An 18,667-nucleotide genomic window follows, 5' to 3' on the forward strand; every position below is an offset into this window, starting at 1 on the left:
CCTCTCAAAGATTATTTTTTTGAAATAAACTCTCTATTTCCAAATCTGGACAAAGCATGGAGAGGTTCCAATGCCCTTCATGTCCTCAGAGCTTTTGTAGTGCCCAGATGGTCAGAAATGTGGACACTAGCAGGCATGGGACTGGAGTTTGGAGGAACTGAATGGCAGTTAAGTTTATGGGTCAGATTAACAAACATATGGAGCAATTGGGTTTTGCATGGTCAAATCAGTGGTCACAGCCTGTATTCTTCCTGAGCAGCAAGTGAGAAACCAACAGCTCTCCAACACTGTATATGTGTTTAAAAAGGAACCAAAATGGATCCCCACATATTAGAAAATATTCTTTTCTTAGAAGAGAGACAGCTATGCATATTGCTCATCACAGCTTCCTTATTCCCATCTTACTTTAGCTGTTTTCTCAGCCATGGTCATTGTGCTATTGGATCACCACACACTCATCAATGTGAGTATACAAAGCTTACTTGTGATTTTTAGCCATTTTAAAGATAGAAGTGAAGTCTAAAACCAGGGTTCTTCTACACTATATTAAAAATAGGTGCTTAGTGTGAAAGGAAACTCTAGTGTTCCCCATGAAGACAGCCAGGAAGAAGGCGGGAAATCTTCCTATTGATTTTAGGGCAGGATGATTTTTCCTCTGAATCCCACTGCTGGCTGACCAGCCCAGGTTTGTCATAAAGGTTGATAAGGTGAGCCCTGTTCCCTAAGTCACAAGGTAGTGTCCTCTGTGGAGCAATTGCTCTTCTGAATATACATTCATCTATGTACAAGTGCTGTCTGCACAGCTAGGCATCTTTGCAAAACTTGCTCAATTTATTAAATTATTTACCTATCGATGGCTTTATTGTGGCATGTGGGTGACAGCAAGCCTAGGGGCAGGAGGTCTCAGAAACACCTAGTCTGGGCTAGATGCAGTGGGTTGTATATCTGCCAGAATAAGACAGCCCAGATTTGCAGACGACGAAGTGACACAGAGGCTGCCTGTCATGCTTTAACATGTCACTCCTTAACCAGGTGTGACACAAACTCACCTCCCATGTATCGACCCAGCGGCTGCTGTGGAAGAAAGGTCTTAATAAACACTTCTGCATTTTAGTACAGAGTGTGCTGTGAAAACATGGCAGTAGACAGGCAGACTGCATTCAAGGTCTGATGTCCTAGGACTATGATGCCCCTCTACTCTGCTCTAGTGAGACCTGGAGTACTGCGTTCAACTTTGGAGTCCTCAACACAAAAAGGACATAAGTGCTGGAGCGGCTCCAGAGGAGGCCACAAAGATGATCAGGGGCTGGAGCACCTCTCCTACGGGCTGAGAGAGTTGGGGTTGTTCAGTCTGGATAAGAGAAGGCTCTGGGGGAATCTTACAGTGACCTTCCAATACCTGAAAGTTACCTACAAGAAATCTGGGGAAGAGCTGTTCACTAGAGCATGTAGCGATAGGATGAGGGGTAATGGTTTTAAACTAGAAAAGGGTAGATTTAGGTTGGATGTTAAGAAAATGTTCTTCACCATGAGGGTGGTAGATCACTGGCACAGGTTGCCCAGAGAGGTGGTGCAGGCCCCATTCCTGGAGATATTCAAGGTCAGGCTTGATGGGGCTCTGAGCAACCTGATCTGGTGATATTGTCACTGCTCACTGCAGGGGTTGGACTGGATGAGCTTTAAAGGTCCCTTCCAACCCAACACATTCTGTGACTCTATGACTCTATAAAAATCTGGATTTGACTTCAAAACCATCTTAAACTTGTCTTAAATGTTTCCAAACTTCCCATTTTCTATCTTCCCTGTTTCTTACCAGCCTTGATTACATCCTGTACTCTGAAGTTGCATTAACATATAGTTTGAAGCCTTCTCCTTTCATTCACTCTCCCCATTGACCTAATGTTGCCTAAATAAAGAGAAAGGGATGGAGGATTTGTCTAATAGCAGTTAGCAAATGCACAGTATAGTTATATATTAAAGCCATTCAAATAAGTAATCTTGAAACTGTAATATAATCGGCATTATTGAGATATCATGATAGGACTAACACTGTGGCACACATTTCTGTCTTCGGTGGAAAGTTCAGTGCAGAAAATGGCCTTAAACCCACAAAGCATTGGTGCTCCCTATCCAAAAAGGCCGAAAGACCAGCTCAATGATAGCATGTTCAATGACAGAAAACATCTGCACACTCACACATTTCAAGGGAAGCTCATTCATCTGTAAAATGAATGAAGAGATTTAAAAGAAATTTAATCAAATGTAGAACACCCAATGCACTTCTTTGCTAGCTTCACCCACAATGTCTGAAAGTCAGATCTTCTCAAGATCTTCAAACTGCCTTGGTTCAAACTGCTTCTTCCCTCATCCCAGATTTATGTCCTATAAGTCCCCTTTCTCTCAAGGCAGAAGATATTCTGTTCAAATCCTGCAAGACCAGACTATGGATCTGAGCGAGTTACCATCTTCTTTAGAGTACCATAAATGTCACCCTGAAACACATCACAGGTGCTGCTGTCCTCCTGACACAGATTTACACAGCATTAGATATCTCTTCAGAGGATTAGGCCATGAAGCTGTGTGATATTTGGCAATGATTTACAAGGCTGGAGTCAGAAATGAGTTTGAGACAACTTGTTTAATGCTCGGCTGTTGGTTTTGAAGGTATCCCCGTCAATTTTATTTATACGAGAATTACTAACGCAGAGACTTGGCCATTTGGACTTGATTAAAAGTGACCCAGAAGGCTATTTTTAGGAAGAATGTCAAGCAGTTTTCAAAATTGGTGCTGACTGCCCCACATAATCACAGGAAAAGGTGAAGTCAGCTGTTTCTGTTATTTTTTTTCCCTGTTACAAGGCTGTGCAGCCCAGAGCTGCTCTAATGTTCTGCTTTGTGATTTACTCAATATCAGAAATGTGCTGGCACCAGTATAACCTCCAGATTCACAATTCCAGTCTTTTCAGTATCTGTTTGCAAATAGTTTTGTAGATTTTTCAGGAAGAAATACCTCTGAAGACCAGGCAGCACTGTAATGTGGAGAGCAGACGAATCCTAAGGAGTCACTTTTGCCTGGAGCCATCTCCCATAAAATGCACAACTTGCGGTTGGTCTTGAGCTTTCACCTCCCCTTCACCTTTCACATGGCATGTGTGCTGACAGGTAAGCTACAGTCTCCTGTGCAGAGCTGCATCCTCCTGTTCAATTTTTCTGACCCAAAAAGCCTTATTATTGTTCTGATTTGCATATGCTCTGCTTCTTCCACCTCCTTTGAGGCTCTTTCCAGAACCTGCTAGATCTTACTAAGAAGATTTCACAGCTTTCCATCTAAACCTTCCTTACCCTTAACTTAATCAAATAATTATATCTTCCCTGTTAGCTCTAGCCTGTTTCCTATCCCCCTGATTTGCTGTTTATTTGGTGCCTCTGAAGTCCCCAAGACAATGTTGTCACTGGAATTTTCTAACTAGTGTGAGCCCCAGTGTACAACCTGGTCACCAATGAGGTTCCCTAAGGGAGTGGTCCTCATAAACCAGCGTATTCAGTCCTGCCTCCACAGAGATTAATAACAGAAGTCTCATCAATCGAATGGGTTAGGATTTCATTCACATGGCAGCTCTTCCCTTTTGCTTTCCTCAGATCTTCTCAGCGCAGCCCGAGAAGACCTCAGCCACAGCACTGCCAGCAACTTCCCAAAATTTATTCCACCCAAAAAGAGTGGAAACCCTGAAAGAGTCAGAATTTACTGCCCAGCTCAATGGTAGAATTTCCCAGCAAATCTCAGGCTCCGGACAAAGCCACATCGATGTTACCTACACATCTTGGCTTCTTCTTACCATTGGAGACAGGCAAGTGGTGTTGAGTTATCTCTGATCCTGGCATTTAGAGAAGTTCTTTATTTTCTTTTCCCAGAGGCAGTTTTATCTAGATATCTATGTATCATCTATATATCTGTATTAACTATATATCTACCTATATATCTATATCTTTATGGCTATATGTGTGTATTTCTGTATTTATATACTCCTATATAATGTTACATACAAGTTTATCTATATAGATTTTACAGCAGTTTGTAAGGCAACCTCCTAGAGCTGGGTAAAGGGAGAGATAAAATAACCCCATAGCTTTAATTTTCCCCATTTTCATTGTTATGCTCAAGAAAAAAATGAGAGCTTATAGATTTTGTTACTGCATTGAACACTAGAAATACCAACCATGGGTACCAGGCCTGTGGCTGATGCTTTGAAAGCCAACCTCCTGTCATCTATGTGGCTTAGTGGCATTAGCAGCTCGGGTCTGGAGTGTCCCATTGTGTGACATTCATGTGTGTTTCCAGAGTGAAATCAAGAAAACTCAATGAATTTAGATGGCCAGAACACAGGCAATGATCTCTGAAGAGAGACTGGCCTCACTGATAACAGTTTGAAGCTATTGCTAGTATGTTCTAATGAGATCGTCTAATGTATGACTATCTTAATTATTTTGACAGTCCACTACTAGAATATATTTGACAAAAAAAAAGTCTTGTCCAGGAATCAGGAAGTTTTTTCAGTAACTGCCTTTTTTTTTTCTTTTGCTAATGAAATATTATTGTTCTTGAGATAAGAAATACAACTCATTTATTTGTACCCAGGTGGCACCCATTTGTCAGGTTCCCAGTGTGCTCACATTGGTGCTCACAGTAATTAATCAGTTAACAGACACACAGCATTTCTGGACAATTAAAATCATTCACTATGAACACAGAGATAAAGTTATACAGTAAGTATATATGTCTTCATTATCTGACAGGGACTTAAGAAATCAGTGTTGTAAACCAATGTGAACCCCAGTAAAGCTGTCAGAAGAGACTTTGAAGGCTGCAGAAAAACCATTATAAAACAGAAAGTGCAATAATGCAGCTTCCTTTCAGCACCCACAGAGGAAATGGTCTTTAATCAAAAGATCACAGACTCTTTGGGAAAAAGAGCTATTGCATTTGTAACAGTAATGAGGTTCCTTCCTATATGCATACATGTATTAGTAGCATGCAGACTCCCTACCATGATATCACACTGGTGGTAGTAACCTGAGGGGTGTAGTCCTTAGTAGCAGTATTTCACCCCAGTCTGACAGTGTTTCCTATAGTGAGGAGGTGAGTTTGAGCTGGAATAGGGGCTGCTTTTTTGGTTTTTTTTTGTCTTTCTTCCCACCAGCCTAATAGTACATCAATACAGATAACCAGCGAGCATCCACTGGACCGAGCTGGAAGCAGATCTAAGAAGCACCATTCAAAGGCAGATGCTGCTCAGCATAAAAGTCATTTTTTGAAGGGGAAAAAAGGAGTTCCACCTGGGAAACACTAAAAATCCTCCTTGGCTGGTCATATAAATCCTAAAACCCCTGAGAACCACCAGGACCTCTGCTGTGAGCGATACCCTGCAAGCTGCTATCGCAGGGAGGAGGACACCTCCTTCCCAGTTTAGGCCACAGCATATGATTTATGCAGTCAGGGATTTAATCAAATTAACCTGCTTGTTCAAATTAGAGGGGAGGGAGCGGGGAAGAAAAAAAGGATGTCCAAAAGAGAACACAGCAGCTGAGTTGAAAGCTCTGGCCACTTATTTAAATGAGTGGTTTCTGCTAATCCAGGCGCCCAGTGCTTTCAAATAGCTTTTTACATGCCTCAGGAACACCTGTCTCTCTCTCTCTCCCCCCCTAATTGTGTTTTTAAAAAAAAGTAGAAGAAAGAGAGCTTGGATTACTTTGGGTGCTCCTTTTCAATCCAGCCCGGTTTCTCCTGTCCATTGCTGCCAAGGGTAGCATTACCCAGGGAGCAGATCTTCACAGCCCCAGCAGCAGCCCAGTGTCTATAAAAGCCAGACTGCAGTCCCAAGTTGCTCCCCTTGATTTCAAAAGGACCAAAATTAGTTCCGTACCCCCAACAGAAATGGAGAAAATGTCAGGAAAATGGGAATTTACAAATAAAATTGAACTACAGGGAAGTTCTTGTTGCCATTCAAATACTCTTAGGTGGAAGGGGCTTGTGATGAGGTTGGTAATCCCTTTGCATCTACCATTTCTGAGCCAATGTTTATTATCACCATATTATTTTTTAATATCTCTTTACACTTGCACTCTGACATTGCATTTTCTGCCATACCAATGCCTAACTGTATGACAGCACCTGCCAATCCAGAAATTGCATGTTATGAATAAAGGACATAAAGCTGATGGAAAGTCTTAGAATTAGGACACGAAAGAGAGACTAAAGTGACCTAAACCAAATTCCCACCTCTGTTATCTGTTTCCTTGAATCACAGCCCGCACGTTCAGGTAAAAACCACAAACTCCTTGGGGCTGCTCTGGAGTTTGTCCATGGCATGGGGATTAAAGCTCATCTGCAAATGAGTTAATGAACAGCTTCCCTCACCAGCAGCGGAGTTCATTACTGCTTGTGGAGTGCTCTTGTGTATGACAATATGATGGGCTACATGAGTGCCTGGTTTAATTATAAATAAAAATTATCTCCTGGAAAGCCCAGTGCTACTTCTTATAACTCAGGTTAAAAAACACTTTTACATCATCCACTCATGTTTTTTTTCTCCGGGACTTTCCTCTTCTTGTTTTAATTTTTTTGTTTCCTCATCTAATACTTAAACTAAGACTGTAAAACATGGTTAATATACCATCTTCACAGCTTGTTTCCTGGTCTTATGTCCACATTTCTCAAGGCAATATTCCCTTTTCAGAGGGCAGCCTTGTTGAAACAGCATGTGTCACTCCTGCTGGCTTAAATGCTTTTGAATAAATCATTCCTGCATCCTAATTGCTTCCTGGCGGTTTCCAGAAGAACCTCTTTACGTCTCGCTGTTCTCTTAATCTGTCACCTCCTTTACACCTGCTCAGGCTTTTCTAACAACTCCAGTCAATTCCCAGGACAGATGGCTGCAAATCAAAAATTAAACCTCAGCTAATTTCTGAGGGCGAGCCGAATGACCTGCTGCTGTGAACTTCCTCCAGCGAGGTGGCAAAGGGCTCAGCTGCCCGATTTGCCATCTTCCCCACCCTTTCCAAGTGGATTTTCAGCTTGTCTCAGTTCACCCTTTTACTCCAAACAGACACCATTGCCAGATCTTTGAGTCCCATTTATCAGCACTGGATTGGGATGGCAGAGGAGTTGCTGTGCGTTTTGGGGACCATGTGACACTCCGTGGTCAGCCAAATCTTGGCCAAGACCCACAGTCTTTCTCCTTGTTCCAGCAGCAATGGCTGTACTGGTGCAGATGCCTTGAAAAATCTGTTATTTCTACCAGGATTTAGGGCAGAAGAATTTCTTCATCATCAACTACATTGTGCTTCTTATCCAGGCACTGTGCAGAGATAGCCTTGATTTAGGGCATCTGGAGAGGAAAGATATTTTTTCCTTAAAATGATCTCCAAAAACACCACACAATTCATCCCAGGGTACCTTTTTGATGCTGAATGCTGCTGTCAGGAGTAGATGGGAATATACTTGATTATTATTTATTATTTGAAGATAGTGTTATAATGCCAGGGGTACGCATAGTGATTACTGAGAGAACATTTCCCAGGGGGCTCAGCCCCATCGTCTCTGCTCCATTTCCATCGCAGCCAGAGGGAGCTGAGGTGATGAGCTGAAGGGTTGCTTATTTCTGGATGGGATTAGGATCAACCTTACTTACATATGACATTAAAATAAAAGAAGAAAAAAAAAAAGGAAAAAAAAGAGAAAAATCTGTTTGGGCTGCTTCCACAAGGTGTTCTGGATTTGCTGGATTCTCTACCTCATTTGTTTAATCAAATGTTCCAAATCAATCTGTAAAAATGATGTAACCTCATCTAGGTGTTCCTGCTCCGGCTGGGGGATTGGACTAGATGATCTTTTGAGGTCCCTTCCAATCCCTAACGTTCTGTGATTCTGTGATTCTGTAATATGAAAAATGCCAAATTGATTTGGGAAATACGACAGTCTTAGCTTGAAAAATCATCTCTGTTTAGTTAGATTCTTGAACCTGTGTTGATCCTGATCTTATACTGAATACACTAGGATGAAGAGGGACTCTGATGAATTATAGGTTCCCTGATTTCTGCCAGAAGGGACAATGGACAGAAAGGACAGAAAGGACAAAGTGGGAGTACATACTACAAGTAGGAGTCCTCGTCTTCATTTGCCTTAGCACTAAGCACTTCAAAGCCAGTCACCAGCTGTATCAGGATAGAAGGGCAGCACAAAGTCTCTGTTCCTCAAGTTTCATTCCAATTCCTTTGATCCCTCATCCCCCTGATAAACAATTTCTGTCCCTTCTGCAGGCTGCATATCCAGGAGCTTCCTTCCTTCCTCTACACATAGTGATGAAGGAGGGGAGGGAGAAGTTGTGATGCTGTAAAGCCAGCACAGCAATGATCACTGACTATAACCTCTCTCCCTTCCCTTCTTCCTTCTCCTTTCTCCTGCCACCAATGGCTTGAGCAGCCCCTTCACCCTTGACTGTCCTGGATGGAGCCACAAAAGTGGCAGAAAGGCGTTTTGTGGTCTGCAGCAGTTGGGGTTGCAAAGATGCTGGTCATCACGGAGAGGAACTGTAGGACAATCCCCCTCTGGCCATCACACAGAGCTTGTGAGACTCTGGACTGTTAAATGCAGCCTATATCTCTGTCCCAGCTCTGATCCACTGTGCAAGGGGAAACATCTCTGTATAAGGAATTTGGCTGCTATACTCACAGCAATGGAAAAGGCCAAGAAAGCTGCATGCAAGAGCTCAAGGGTTCTATTCATTATTTTCATTTTAAGCATATTCTTCTAAAAAAGGACATTGAAAAGTGCTCCATCTTTAAATAACTTCAGGAAATAAAAATAGTTAGTAAACCTAGGACAGCACAATCTGAGTTGAGATGGGTTACTTACACCACTTTCAAAAGTTTAAATTCTCCCTCAGTAATTGAAATTCTGCAGTAATTGCAGTAATTCTCTGTATTGCAACCACTTCACTAAGTGTAGCTGAGCAGTCAGCTATGCTTATGGCTGGACATTTCTACTCACTTTCATTTACTGTCCCTTGTCCTCCAGCTGCAGGGGGTTTGTCCCGCTGTGCCCTCTCTGAAACCGAGCTCGTGCTTCCACTTGGCAAAGCCTGGTTGCTCTCCTTTTAGAATCTATGTGGTAACTAACATGAGGTGCAAATAAAGATAAGACAAGACATTTGGATGTTTTTGCATGTGTTATGTTGAGATAAAGTGTGAGGAGGGAGAAGGGAGATTTACAGCGTCTGCTGACCTGCTAACACACATTAAAACCACTTATCTCATCTTCATGTAGCATCTTTTTTTTTTCACTTATCCTGAATTAGCCAATATGTAGTAAACCAGTGGATTTTTTCCTTTTTTTTCCCCTTCAATACCAGGATCCCTGCCTTCTGGAGAGGTATTCTATTTTCTAATAGTTATTTGCTGTCAGCAGAGGCCCAGATGATGTGCACTGAGACATCCTCAAAAATCCCACATGAGCATTTGCTTTGAGGAACTGAAAGAAAACTAGTCAAAAAAGAACTCTGAAGCAACAGCACTCTGTTGTAACCTGTGGGTTTTTCATAACTTGCAGAGAGCAATAATAAGTTCACTCTTAAGATGCATCTCCAAGTGACAAGCTATATTATTTTTACTTTGTCTTGGCTCTATTTTTTGTCATTCTGTTCCTCTGTGCTTTTCTGAAGAGAAACTAAAGGAAATACACATGCTTTTAGGATAGTTTCTCAAGAATTAAATTGGATTTCAGTGCTGTTTGGGAACAACTCATTACAGCAGATTGTGTAATTACTGGTAAAGCAAACAGAAATCACCTTGCTAATCAACAGGGAATACAGATGGAAAAAACAATTAAAGTAATCAGAAGCCATCAATATTTACTTCACACAGCAAGTTTTTAATTGTCACTTAAAGACAATCCAACACAAGGGCATAATTTAATTCAATTCAAATTTTAACTAGGGATAGAAAGACTGTTTTGAATTGTTAATCTTAAACTCAAAGATTATCAACTGCTTTTTAACTTGTCTGCCAGTGAAGTATCTTAACTGGAAATCTTAGAGCATGTGCTTTCCAGGAAACTATCTTGGAAAATATGATACCTGTGGTTTTTTTCAGCAATCAGTGAAAATGATGGTACATTTAATGACTGAACATCCATGAGCAGTTCTCAAACAAGCAAACAGGAAATTTGGAAAGCTGCTCAATGGGGAATACAGATCTCTAGGTACAAACTGAGCAGCTCCAGGCAAACACCAGAAACATGTTCTGTTATAACTATTCAGAAAATTCAAGGGGGGAATCGACATATCATAGAATCCCAGAATGGTTTGGGTTGGAAGGGACCTTAAAGCTCATCCAGTCCAACCCCTGCCATGGGCAGGGACACCTCCCACCAGCCCAGGCTGCTCAAAGCCCCAATCCAACTTGGCCTTGAACACTGCCAGGGAGGGGGCATCCACAGCTTCCCCGGGCAACCTGGGCCAGTGTCTCACTACTCTCAGAGTAAATAAATATTATTTTACTTTTGTAAAAGCATCTACAAAATCCTGCCTGGTGGACTTGTTGAATAGCTCATTTGAGATGTTTGGCCTCAGAATCCATTGCTGAGCCTTGCTTGAACTATTTTGCAGACAGTTGTACTGCTGAAAGCTGGTGTGAGCCTCTGCCTTCATGGCAGCAGAGCAGGCTCACTGGGAAAAAGGATGGAAAGAGCAATCTTTCTCTGTGGTGACTCAGCTGGAGAGCAACTGGTGGGACCTCAGGGCAAAAATTGAGACCTAGGGGTGATCTTCCTCTCCTGGGATGTAGTGCTAGAACCCATTGTTGCCGATGACTGAAGGGGAAGGAGGCTGCCAGCATCTTTAGAAAAGCAATTGCTAAAAACTAACTTTGCCAAGTAACAGATATTTAAAGATGGGATAACCTTAGACAGAATTGGTGGAAAAATCCTAACCTACTCTCATCTCTGAAATCAGTAAATGACAATCAAGTTTTTTAAGCCTGGACTGGGACAAAGTTTTGGTCAATTAAATTGAACCCAAAAGCTGTAATGGAGAGGATGGATTTGTGATAATGGACTTTTGTAGAACGATGACATTGGTGCCCATTTAAGAGGATTTTTTTCTGTGTATGTCACAGGCAATGAAACTTGGTTGTGACTTTTTTCTGAGTGCTCTTACTAATGAGTTAGGGACTTTACGTCCTTTCATAAGAGCTTTCTCGTGACAGCTTCTGTAGGGTACCAATCTCTTGTCTCTGCCTTCAGAGCATGACCACCAAGCAAAGAAGCTGTTGACTGCAACACCTCCCATTTTTGAATGATGCTAAGCTCCAGATTGATGTCTTTCCTGAACTGATCACTTCAATGGAATAATCCATCTCCTGTCAGCAGAGACTGGGACATAGCTCAGAATTAATTGGCTGAAGCTCAAACTAGATAAGCTCAAGATAATGTCTATAGGACAGAGGAAACAATTGAAAAGAACATCAAACATGACACCAGCATGCAAAACTGATAGAGTTTATCTGCCCTTTGTTTTAAAAAGCAACTCTCTGCCTGTTGCAGGACATGCCTGGTTGAAAACAATTTTCATAATCATTCATCTTGAATGCCATGTGCCTCTGTCTCTGGCCAAATTCAGAGTCCTTGTTTAATCTGCTTTGTATGAAGAGGTTTTGATTGCATGAATGTTTGGACAATATCTATTATTTGTGAAAATATTTGCCAGTGCATCCTAGCAAAGAGGATTGTGCATAAACACCGTCCCTGATCGTGATACTGATGTCTGTCTGCACTTCAGGTGCACTACAGCCTCTGCTCTTCTCTCTTTTGAAAAGAACTGTGGACTGAGTGCCACCACTCCAATTCATGCGCATAGAGAAGCGACAGTTGCAGTGTAGAAGGGGATTACTTCTAGCAGTACACTCGCTGTTTGCAGGGAGGTAACATTTATAGGTGTACATTGATGCTTTTCATTCAATATATCCAAATTTCACAGACATCTAAGGCATCTTTCCCAGGTGTCCTAAGTTGAAATAAGCCTGTATTTTGTGGTTTGATTGCTCCCAAAGAAATGTGTTGCAACATTGTTGATATGACTTCATTGTATTGCAATGTATTTAAAAGCACTCTCTTATGATTTTGATACACTAGCACACTTCTTTGAGATGCAGAGAAGCCCATTATTAGAGATCATCCTTTAGGGATTCTACATCTAGCAAAAATAGCTCTCAGTTTGTGGATTACTGTGTGTTTTGATGTTCAGGCTTTGCAAGACAGAATTTTCTTTAGTAATCCATAGTTGTCAGATGGAGTCTTCGCTGTTTCACAGTCCCAAATCAGTGCCAAAGGTCTTTCAAAAGGCAGGGTAAATAAAAAAAAAATAACTTAAAAAATCAACAGCAATATGCTTATATCCCCTCTGGGTTCACTTCTCATTTGGGAAAAGTGATTACTTGCAAATTTTGACCTGGTTTTATGAATTATTCACAACTGAAAAAGGATTCTGAGTTGCATTTGTACAATGAGAAAACACAGATGATAGATGGTTTCACATGTCCAATGAAAAATCAACCATTGCAGCTTGAAGTTTGAATACCAATACCAAACTGCTAATGAATAATTTGTGGATCAGGAATTTTTAAGTGAATAATTTCAAACAAATAAATTTGAGAAAATCAGACAAGTGGTTCATCTGCTTCTTTTGGAGCAGCTAATTCGCCCATTCACTCCCTTCTGCAGCTCAGTTGCAGTGATTTGGTTCTCAAAGGACCAAAAAGAAAATGTAAATTGAAGTAAAAAGTGTGCTGGAAAAATGATAGCATGTTACCCTGCCAATTCAGAGTGACAGGGCGTGTGAGCAATGGGATAGGAGAAGAGCATCTGTTAAACTCGCTAAAAATATAGTCCCAGGTTCTCATAATCTGCATCAGGAAATAACTTTGAAGAAAATAATAGGGCATGGGGAAAAACTTTATTCATTGAGAATACTAAAAGGCAAGCAAATTACTAGAGTCAATTAATAATTAAAATAACTCAAGCGTGGGGCAACTTTTTGGCTAGATCAAGAGCCTAGCAAGAAAGACATTTAAGTGTGGTTTAAGAAAATAAAAACCTCTAGTTCAGTGAAAAGACTCTGGGGTGTATTTGCTGGGGATAAGGGGAGTCTCAGGGGCCCATGGTCCCCTTTCCCCCATTGCACTGATTTGTGCTATATGTGCTTAGTGTGTGGCAGGGGAGGTGAAGCCCCTTTCTCCAGCTCATCTGTGGCTGCCTCTGTAACATGTTATTATACTCATAAGCCCAACACTTAAAAAGCAAACATGTGCCTACATTTTTGAGTTGCATATTGACTTTGCATTCTCGTGCACCTCCTGTTCCAAGGGGGCTTTTCGCATGAAGGACAGGTTTTAGCTTAATTTCTGCTTTACTCTCTTTGATATTAATTAGATGTCATGCTATAAAGTATATTTATAACAAGTGTGGGACTCATTTCAAACTGTTTTGGTGAATTCATCGCAAAATTGTTTCTATCAGGAGAGAAAAGCTCTGTCATTCAACCTAAACTACAGTGAGCGCAGTTCTCAGGGTTCAGCTATAACTTAGCCGAACTAACCACCACTAAACTGGTGGCTTTCAATCCTGCAGTTAGATAATTAAACCAGGCCTTCCTCTTCTATTGAAGCTAAACTATGTAAAATGGGTGCCTTCCTTTTAAGAGGTTTCCAAGCACATATGCAAAGAGGAATTTATGACCTACAATTTATGTAAAGAACTTCCTTTTCATAAATCAATTTATTAAAGCTCTGGAGAAGCTTCCAAAGGCTCTGATCCAGCAGTGCACTCAGACATGTCCCTAACTTCAAACAAGTAAATGGTCCCATTGAAGTGCTTTCCTGGGCTGGGGCCAAAGAAAGTGCAGTTCTCCCCTGAGTCAAGGTTCAGATGTAAAATGAGGAAAAATAATTTATCAAAAGTTTAATAAGTTACACAATCACGGCACAGCTCTGCCAGCCTTCCATATTAATACCTCAAGCTAATAAGAAATGGTCTCAGGGAGATAATTGCCTCCTCATTGGTACACTTTGATGAAATGTTAAACCTCATCTGGAGGATGCGGTGTTGCTGGCTTTTCCTGCATCCCACATGGCAGATCCCACATACAGGCAATATGAAACTTCAGAAGGGACATACCTGGTACTAGCAACACTCCTGGGGCATGACCCCCCTTTTGTTCAACTGTTACTGACTTTTGAGGATTATCCTCATAGGAGAACTTAGCATTGCGATATTTCAAGCATTTGGAGTATTTTGTGAGGTTTTGTGATCGTGAAACCACTTTGAAAAGAGGACTATTCCCACCTTCTTCTGGACTCCTTCAGTGGTAAATACTTGGGAGATGGTACTGAACATAACGTTATGCGCCGCTGGCAGCTGCGTTGGGAAACTATGCCAAGGACAGCTTCTCTAATCTGCTGAAAGACTTGTGTGTCGAGGTCATGTGCGGAGCAGCCGGAGGTAACCGGACCTTGCAGTAGCTGGGAGTGTGGAATGAGATGTTAGATGCTAAAAGAAAGAGCGAGTTCCTAGGGACGAGATGGGAATGTGACACAAATTAACAGGGTGACACCTCTGTGTAACGACGTGAAGCGATCTTCTCCGCATTGGCACGCTGACTCCTGGGGATGTGTGGTTATATACCAAGTCTGCAACCTCCTTCGAGGTTTGCCTAAAGTTGTCACTGAGAATCAGAGCGACAGCTGTCGTTCTGCCAGACTTAACAGCCCATTCGCATGCATTGTAAAATCCAACACAAGAAGCATCGTAGTTCCAAAATTATACTTACGTCTACAATGAGGAAGTCAAGCCAGCACCAGGCGTTGGTGAAATACTTCTTGAAGCCATAAGCCACCCATTTCAGGAGCATCTCCAAGACAAAGATGTAAGTGAATATTTTGTCAGCATATTCCAGCATGGTTTTTATGTTTTTTCGATCTTCAAGGTAAATATCTTCAAAGGCCTGGAAGTACAAAAGATTGATTAAAATCTCCTAAGCTATGTTGGAAAACATCAGTGCTGCTCTACAAGTCTCTAGTATCATTTGATAAGATAACATGTACGGTTTGTGATTTCCAATGTATTTTAATGTTATCTTCAGAATGATTTTACAGGCACACATAGGACTGACCCTACCTTAATAGAGATCTGTTCAGCTTTCCCTTATAACAGACACATGCTAAGCTATCTCTCTCCAGCCTCTACTTGCTGTACTGACTAGACATCATCTGCATGTAAGGGGACCTCAAGCACCCTAAATTTGGGCACGTGACTCTGTGAGCAGGTTGCCACCCCAAGCCTCTCAATGGCTTCCTGCCTTAGCTCCAGTTGACTATGTCACTGCTATTGGTGCACCTCAGATGTCTATAGGAGGCAGAATCCAAGCCTCACATTTAGTCAAATACGTCTCATGCTAATGATGACAAACTGAGTTATTAACCTGCTTATGCCTGTGTTAGTGTACCGGAGTTCCCTGGCTTCTGTTCAGCCATCACATTTCAGCTAGCTACAACTGTCTGCCTCAAGAAATGCTCATTCATATTCACTTAACAGAACAATTGTGTTTTAAAGGTCAAGGTATCTATCTACCCATCTCATTTGTCTCTCTAACTAATCTTATGCAGAGTATCATCAAAGGACTGTATCTGTATCAAGTAGAAGCAACCTAATAACCCCTTTACATTATTTAAGATATAAAACAATATGCCTACTAAAATAAAACAAATGAAATTGTCTCATAATTTAGCTTTCACATGAGAATGTATGTCAAATAAAATGCAGGATCCTAGTGTCATGGTTGTATATATATGGCCCACTTTGGGGCTTCTAAATTGAGCAGTGGTTATGGTCTGCTTTCCCACCTACTCCAGTGACTGCCATTACATGAGCTATTCCCATGTCCCTGTAACCTGCATAACTCAAGCTGTGATATATTACTCTTGTCCCATTGAGTGATCCCGAGCGCTTGGCAGCAAGAAACAACATTATTTGAGAGAGCCTGTGCTAATCACCCTAATTATCTGCATTTACATATTTCGAGATCTGTAGCTACTTTCTGAGGAGCTTCCCAAAGTTAGCAAACACCCCGTGGCCGGAGATACAAGAAGTGTGGTACTTGTCACTCCAGCAGTCACACTGCTCTTCTGCCTGCCAGGGAACAGTAATTAAACTGACAAGAAAGCTTTGGCAGCCTGTGCCAAAGCTTGTCCATTTGTCCCCACACTTCGGGGTGACGTTTTCGCTGCAACCCGGTCTCCTATCTTGCCTTCAAAAATGATATTTAAAGGGTGTGAAAGAGTTGTTGGAGAAAGCCACAGAAGACAATACACAGAGAGATTGGAGTTTATCGCTTCTTGTAGGGCTCACTCACTTTGTCAGATGACTTGCTGTACTTTGCAATTACTGCAAAAATAACAACAAATATTTAAAGTGATTTCCTCCTCTCCCTCCTTTGCTCCCCCTATTTTCTACTACCTTGCCAAAGAGTACATTGTGTTTTGTCTCCTAAAAGCACATTGTGAGTTTGGAAGTAGCTTAATAAGGGATGAAAAATGCACTACCTGAATGCCTCAACTGCACTGTACTTCTGCATGAGCTATGGATATTATCCAAATGACAAAACTCTGGTGCTTTGCATTTTTTCGTGGCCACAACAAATGAAATCTTTGCAGTATAAAACATCACTAAGGAATATTTCTTCTGCTTTGCTTTGGATGTTAATAAAGAGTTAAACAGGATACCTGTGCTGTTATCCACAATTACTATTAAAACACAAGCTCACAGTTTGGGTGTTTATGGCTTAAACACATAAGGAAAGGTTTTGGATCTTTTGCAGTAAGCTATAGATATATTCTGATAGTTCAACTACCACACAAATATATACCGGCTTTCAAATTCTCTTAAGAACTTAGCATATCCCAGGGTTGTAGCCAGATGAGCTTCATTCTTGGAAGAGCTCACTCCAGAATAACAGAAGAAAGAAGTTTTGAGTTCCCTCTAGCATCTCCAGTCCAAATACTGAAGCACAGTGCTGATAAGTAAGAAAATGCAACATAATTTGCCCTTATACAGAATTGCACTGGGTAAATTGAAAATCTCAAAAAGTAAATGAATGCATGCAATGAAAATTAAATGAGATTTATATTGCAGTGCTCAGTATCTAAGGCATTTTAATTACACATGTAAGGAAGTGTATTCATCTAAAGTGTATTATATAGCAAGCGACATGCCCCCTTTAAAATGTGTTAAAAAATTAACATGCTGATTCTCAAGCTGGTGCAAAAACTGTCAGACTCCATTGATTTCAGCAAAGCAATGACAATTTTCAGCAGCCTACTATTTACCCAAGTTTTTCATCCTCTTTTCATAATAAAATAAAATCCCTTGGGTGAAATTTCAGCCCATCCCTGGTGGACCTGGAGAATGGTCGATTCCTTTCCTGTTTTCATCAACATTTATGTATTTCCATCTCCTAGTCTCCCTGCAGAGACTTTCTTTAAACTACATAAACCCAGCACTTCTGTGTTTTCCTCTCTTTTTTAGGCCACTGATAATTTGCGTGGCTCTCCTCTGGATTTTTTTCAATTAGCCCATGTCTTTCCCAAAGTGCAATGCCCAGAGCTGAAGCCAATGCTCCAGCTGAGGCCTCCTTGATGCCAACTGGAGTGGAAGAACATGCTTATTTACACAGCCCAGTGGGGTGTTGGGCTTTTGTGCAGTGCTGCCATGAAGTTTACCCTATCTTGTTTGTTGCTTCTTCTCTCTCCAGCTCTTTTTGCTACCTTACATTCTGCATTGTGCCTTTCTACCCGGGTTTACTTCTGACAAGACGAAGCAGGCACCTTTCAGAGATGATGTTCCTCTTACTATTTAAGACAGTTTCATCTGCTTGGCTGAAATTAACCCTGATCTCCACAGAAACACTGTCAACCCATCCAAACATGGCACTGGCTGTGAATTTAATAGGTGTATTTCTTAATATATCATTGAGGAGATCAGTGCCCATCAGACCTGGAGAACTCTTGAGATAACCCTTTGCTCTACACCTGGCTAAAAACCTGGGAGATATCCCACCAACTTCAATGACAGTCCTGACACATGCAAATAACTCACATAAATATAAGTATATTGGATATGAGCTTAAAGCATTGGCCTTAGCTGCTAACTCTTAACTCTTTTACCTAAGTGAGACTTGTGGGGACTGGAGGAGAGAAGGAAAAGGTGAGGAAGAAGCACGCGAGCCTGGATTCAGAGCATGGAGAGAGCAAGCTGGCCTGTGAGGCCAAACTCTAACAAACTGCTTGCTGGCTGCCATCGCTATGCAGAGCCCAGGGCTGATAATACAGGGATAATCCTAGTAGGCAGTGGGACCTCAGGAGAAGAGGATCCCTTCCCAGAGCCCTGGGCAATGACCAAATAGTGGAGGGAAGGAATAGGGATTTGAGTTAAGGTGTACTCAAAACATGATAGCCACTAGCTCCATGTGTAGCCCTGATTCAGAACTGCCTGCAATTTTAGGATTTTGTTTGACTGGTTACCAAATGTGCTACAAAAAAAAAAAAAAAAAAAAAAACCATCCCT

General features: G+C 41.4%; 1 protein-coding gene across 2 annotated transcripts in view; it reads right to left on the reverse strand.

Moving 5' to 3' along the window:
* LOC104536963 (sodium channel protein type 5 subunit alpha-like) overlaps nucleotides 1-18,667 on the reverse strand; it is a 168,911-nt gene that overhangs the window by 18,540 nt on the left and 131,704 nt on the right. For both annotated transcript variants that reach the window (XM_010179726.1, XM_010179717.1), the window contains one exon: nucleotides 14,877-15,050. In XM_010179726.1, coding sequence (XP_010178028.1) covers nucleotides 14,877-15,050 — 174 coding nt within the window. The remainder of the gene's footprint in view (nucleotides 1-14,876; nucleotides 15,051-18,667) is intronic.

The sequence above is a fragment of the Mesitornis unicolor genome, unplaced genomic scaffold (assembly GCF_000695765.1).
Source record: "Mesitornis unicolor isolate BGI_N332 unplaced genomic scaffold, ASM69576v1 scaffold570, whole genome shotgun sequence".
Classification (NCBI taxonomy): Eukaryota; Metazoa; Chordata; class Aves; order Mesitornithiformes; family Mesitornithidae; genus Mesitornis; species Mesitornis unicolor.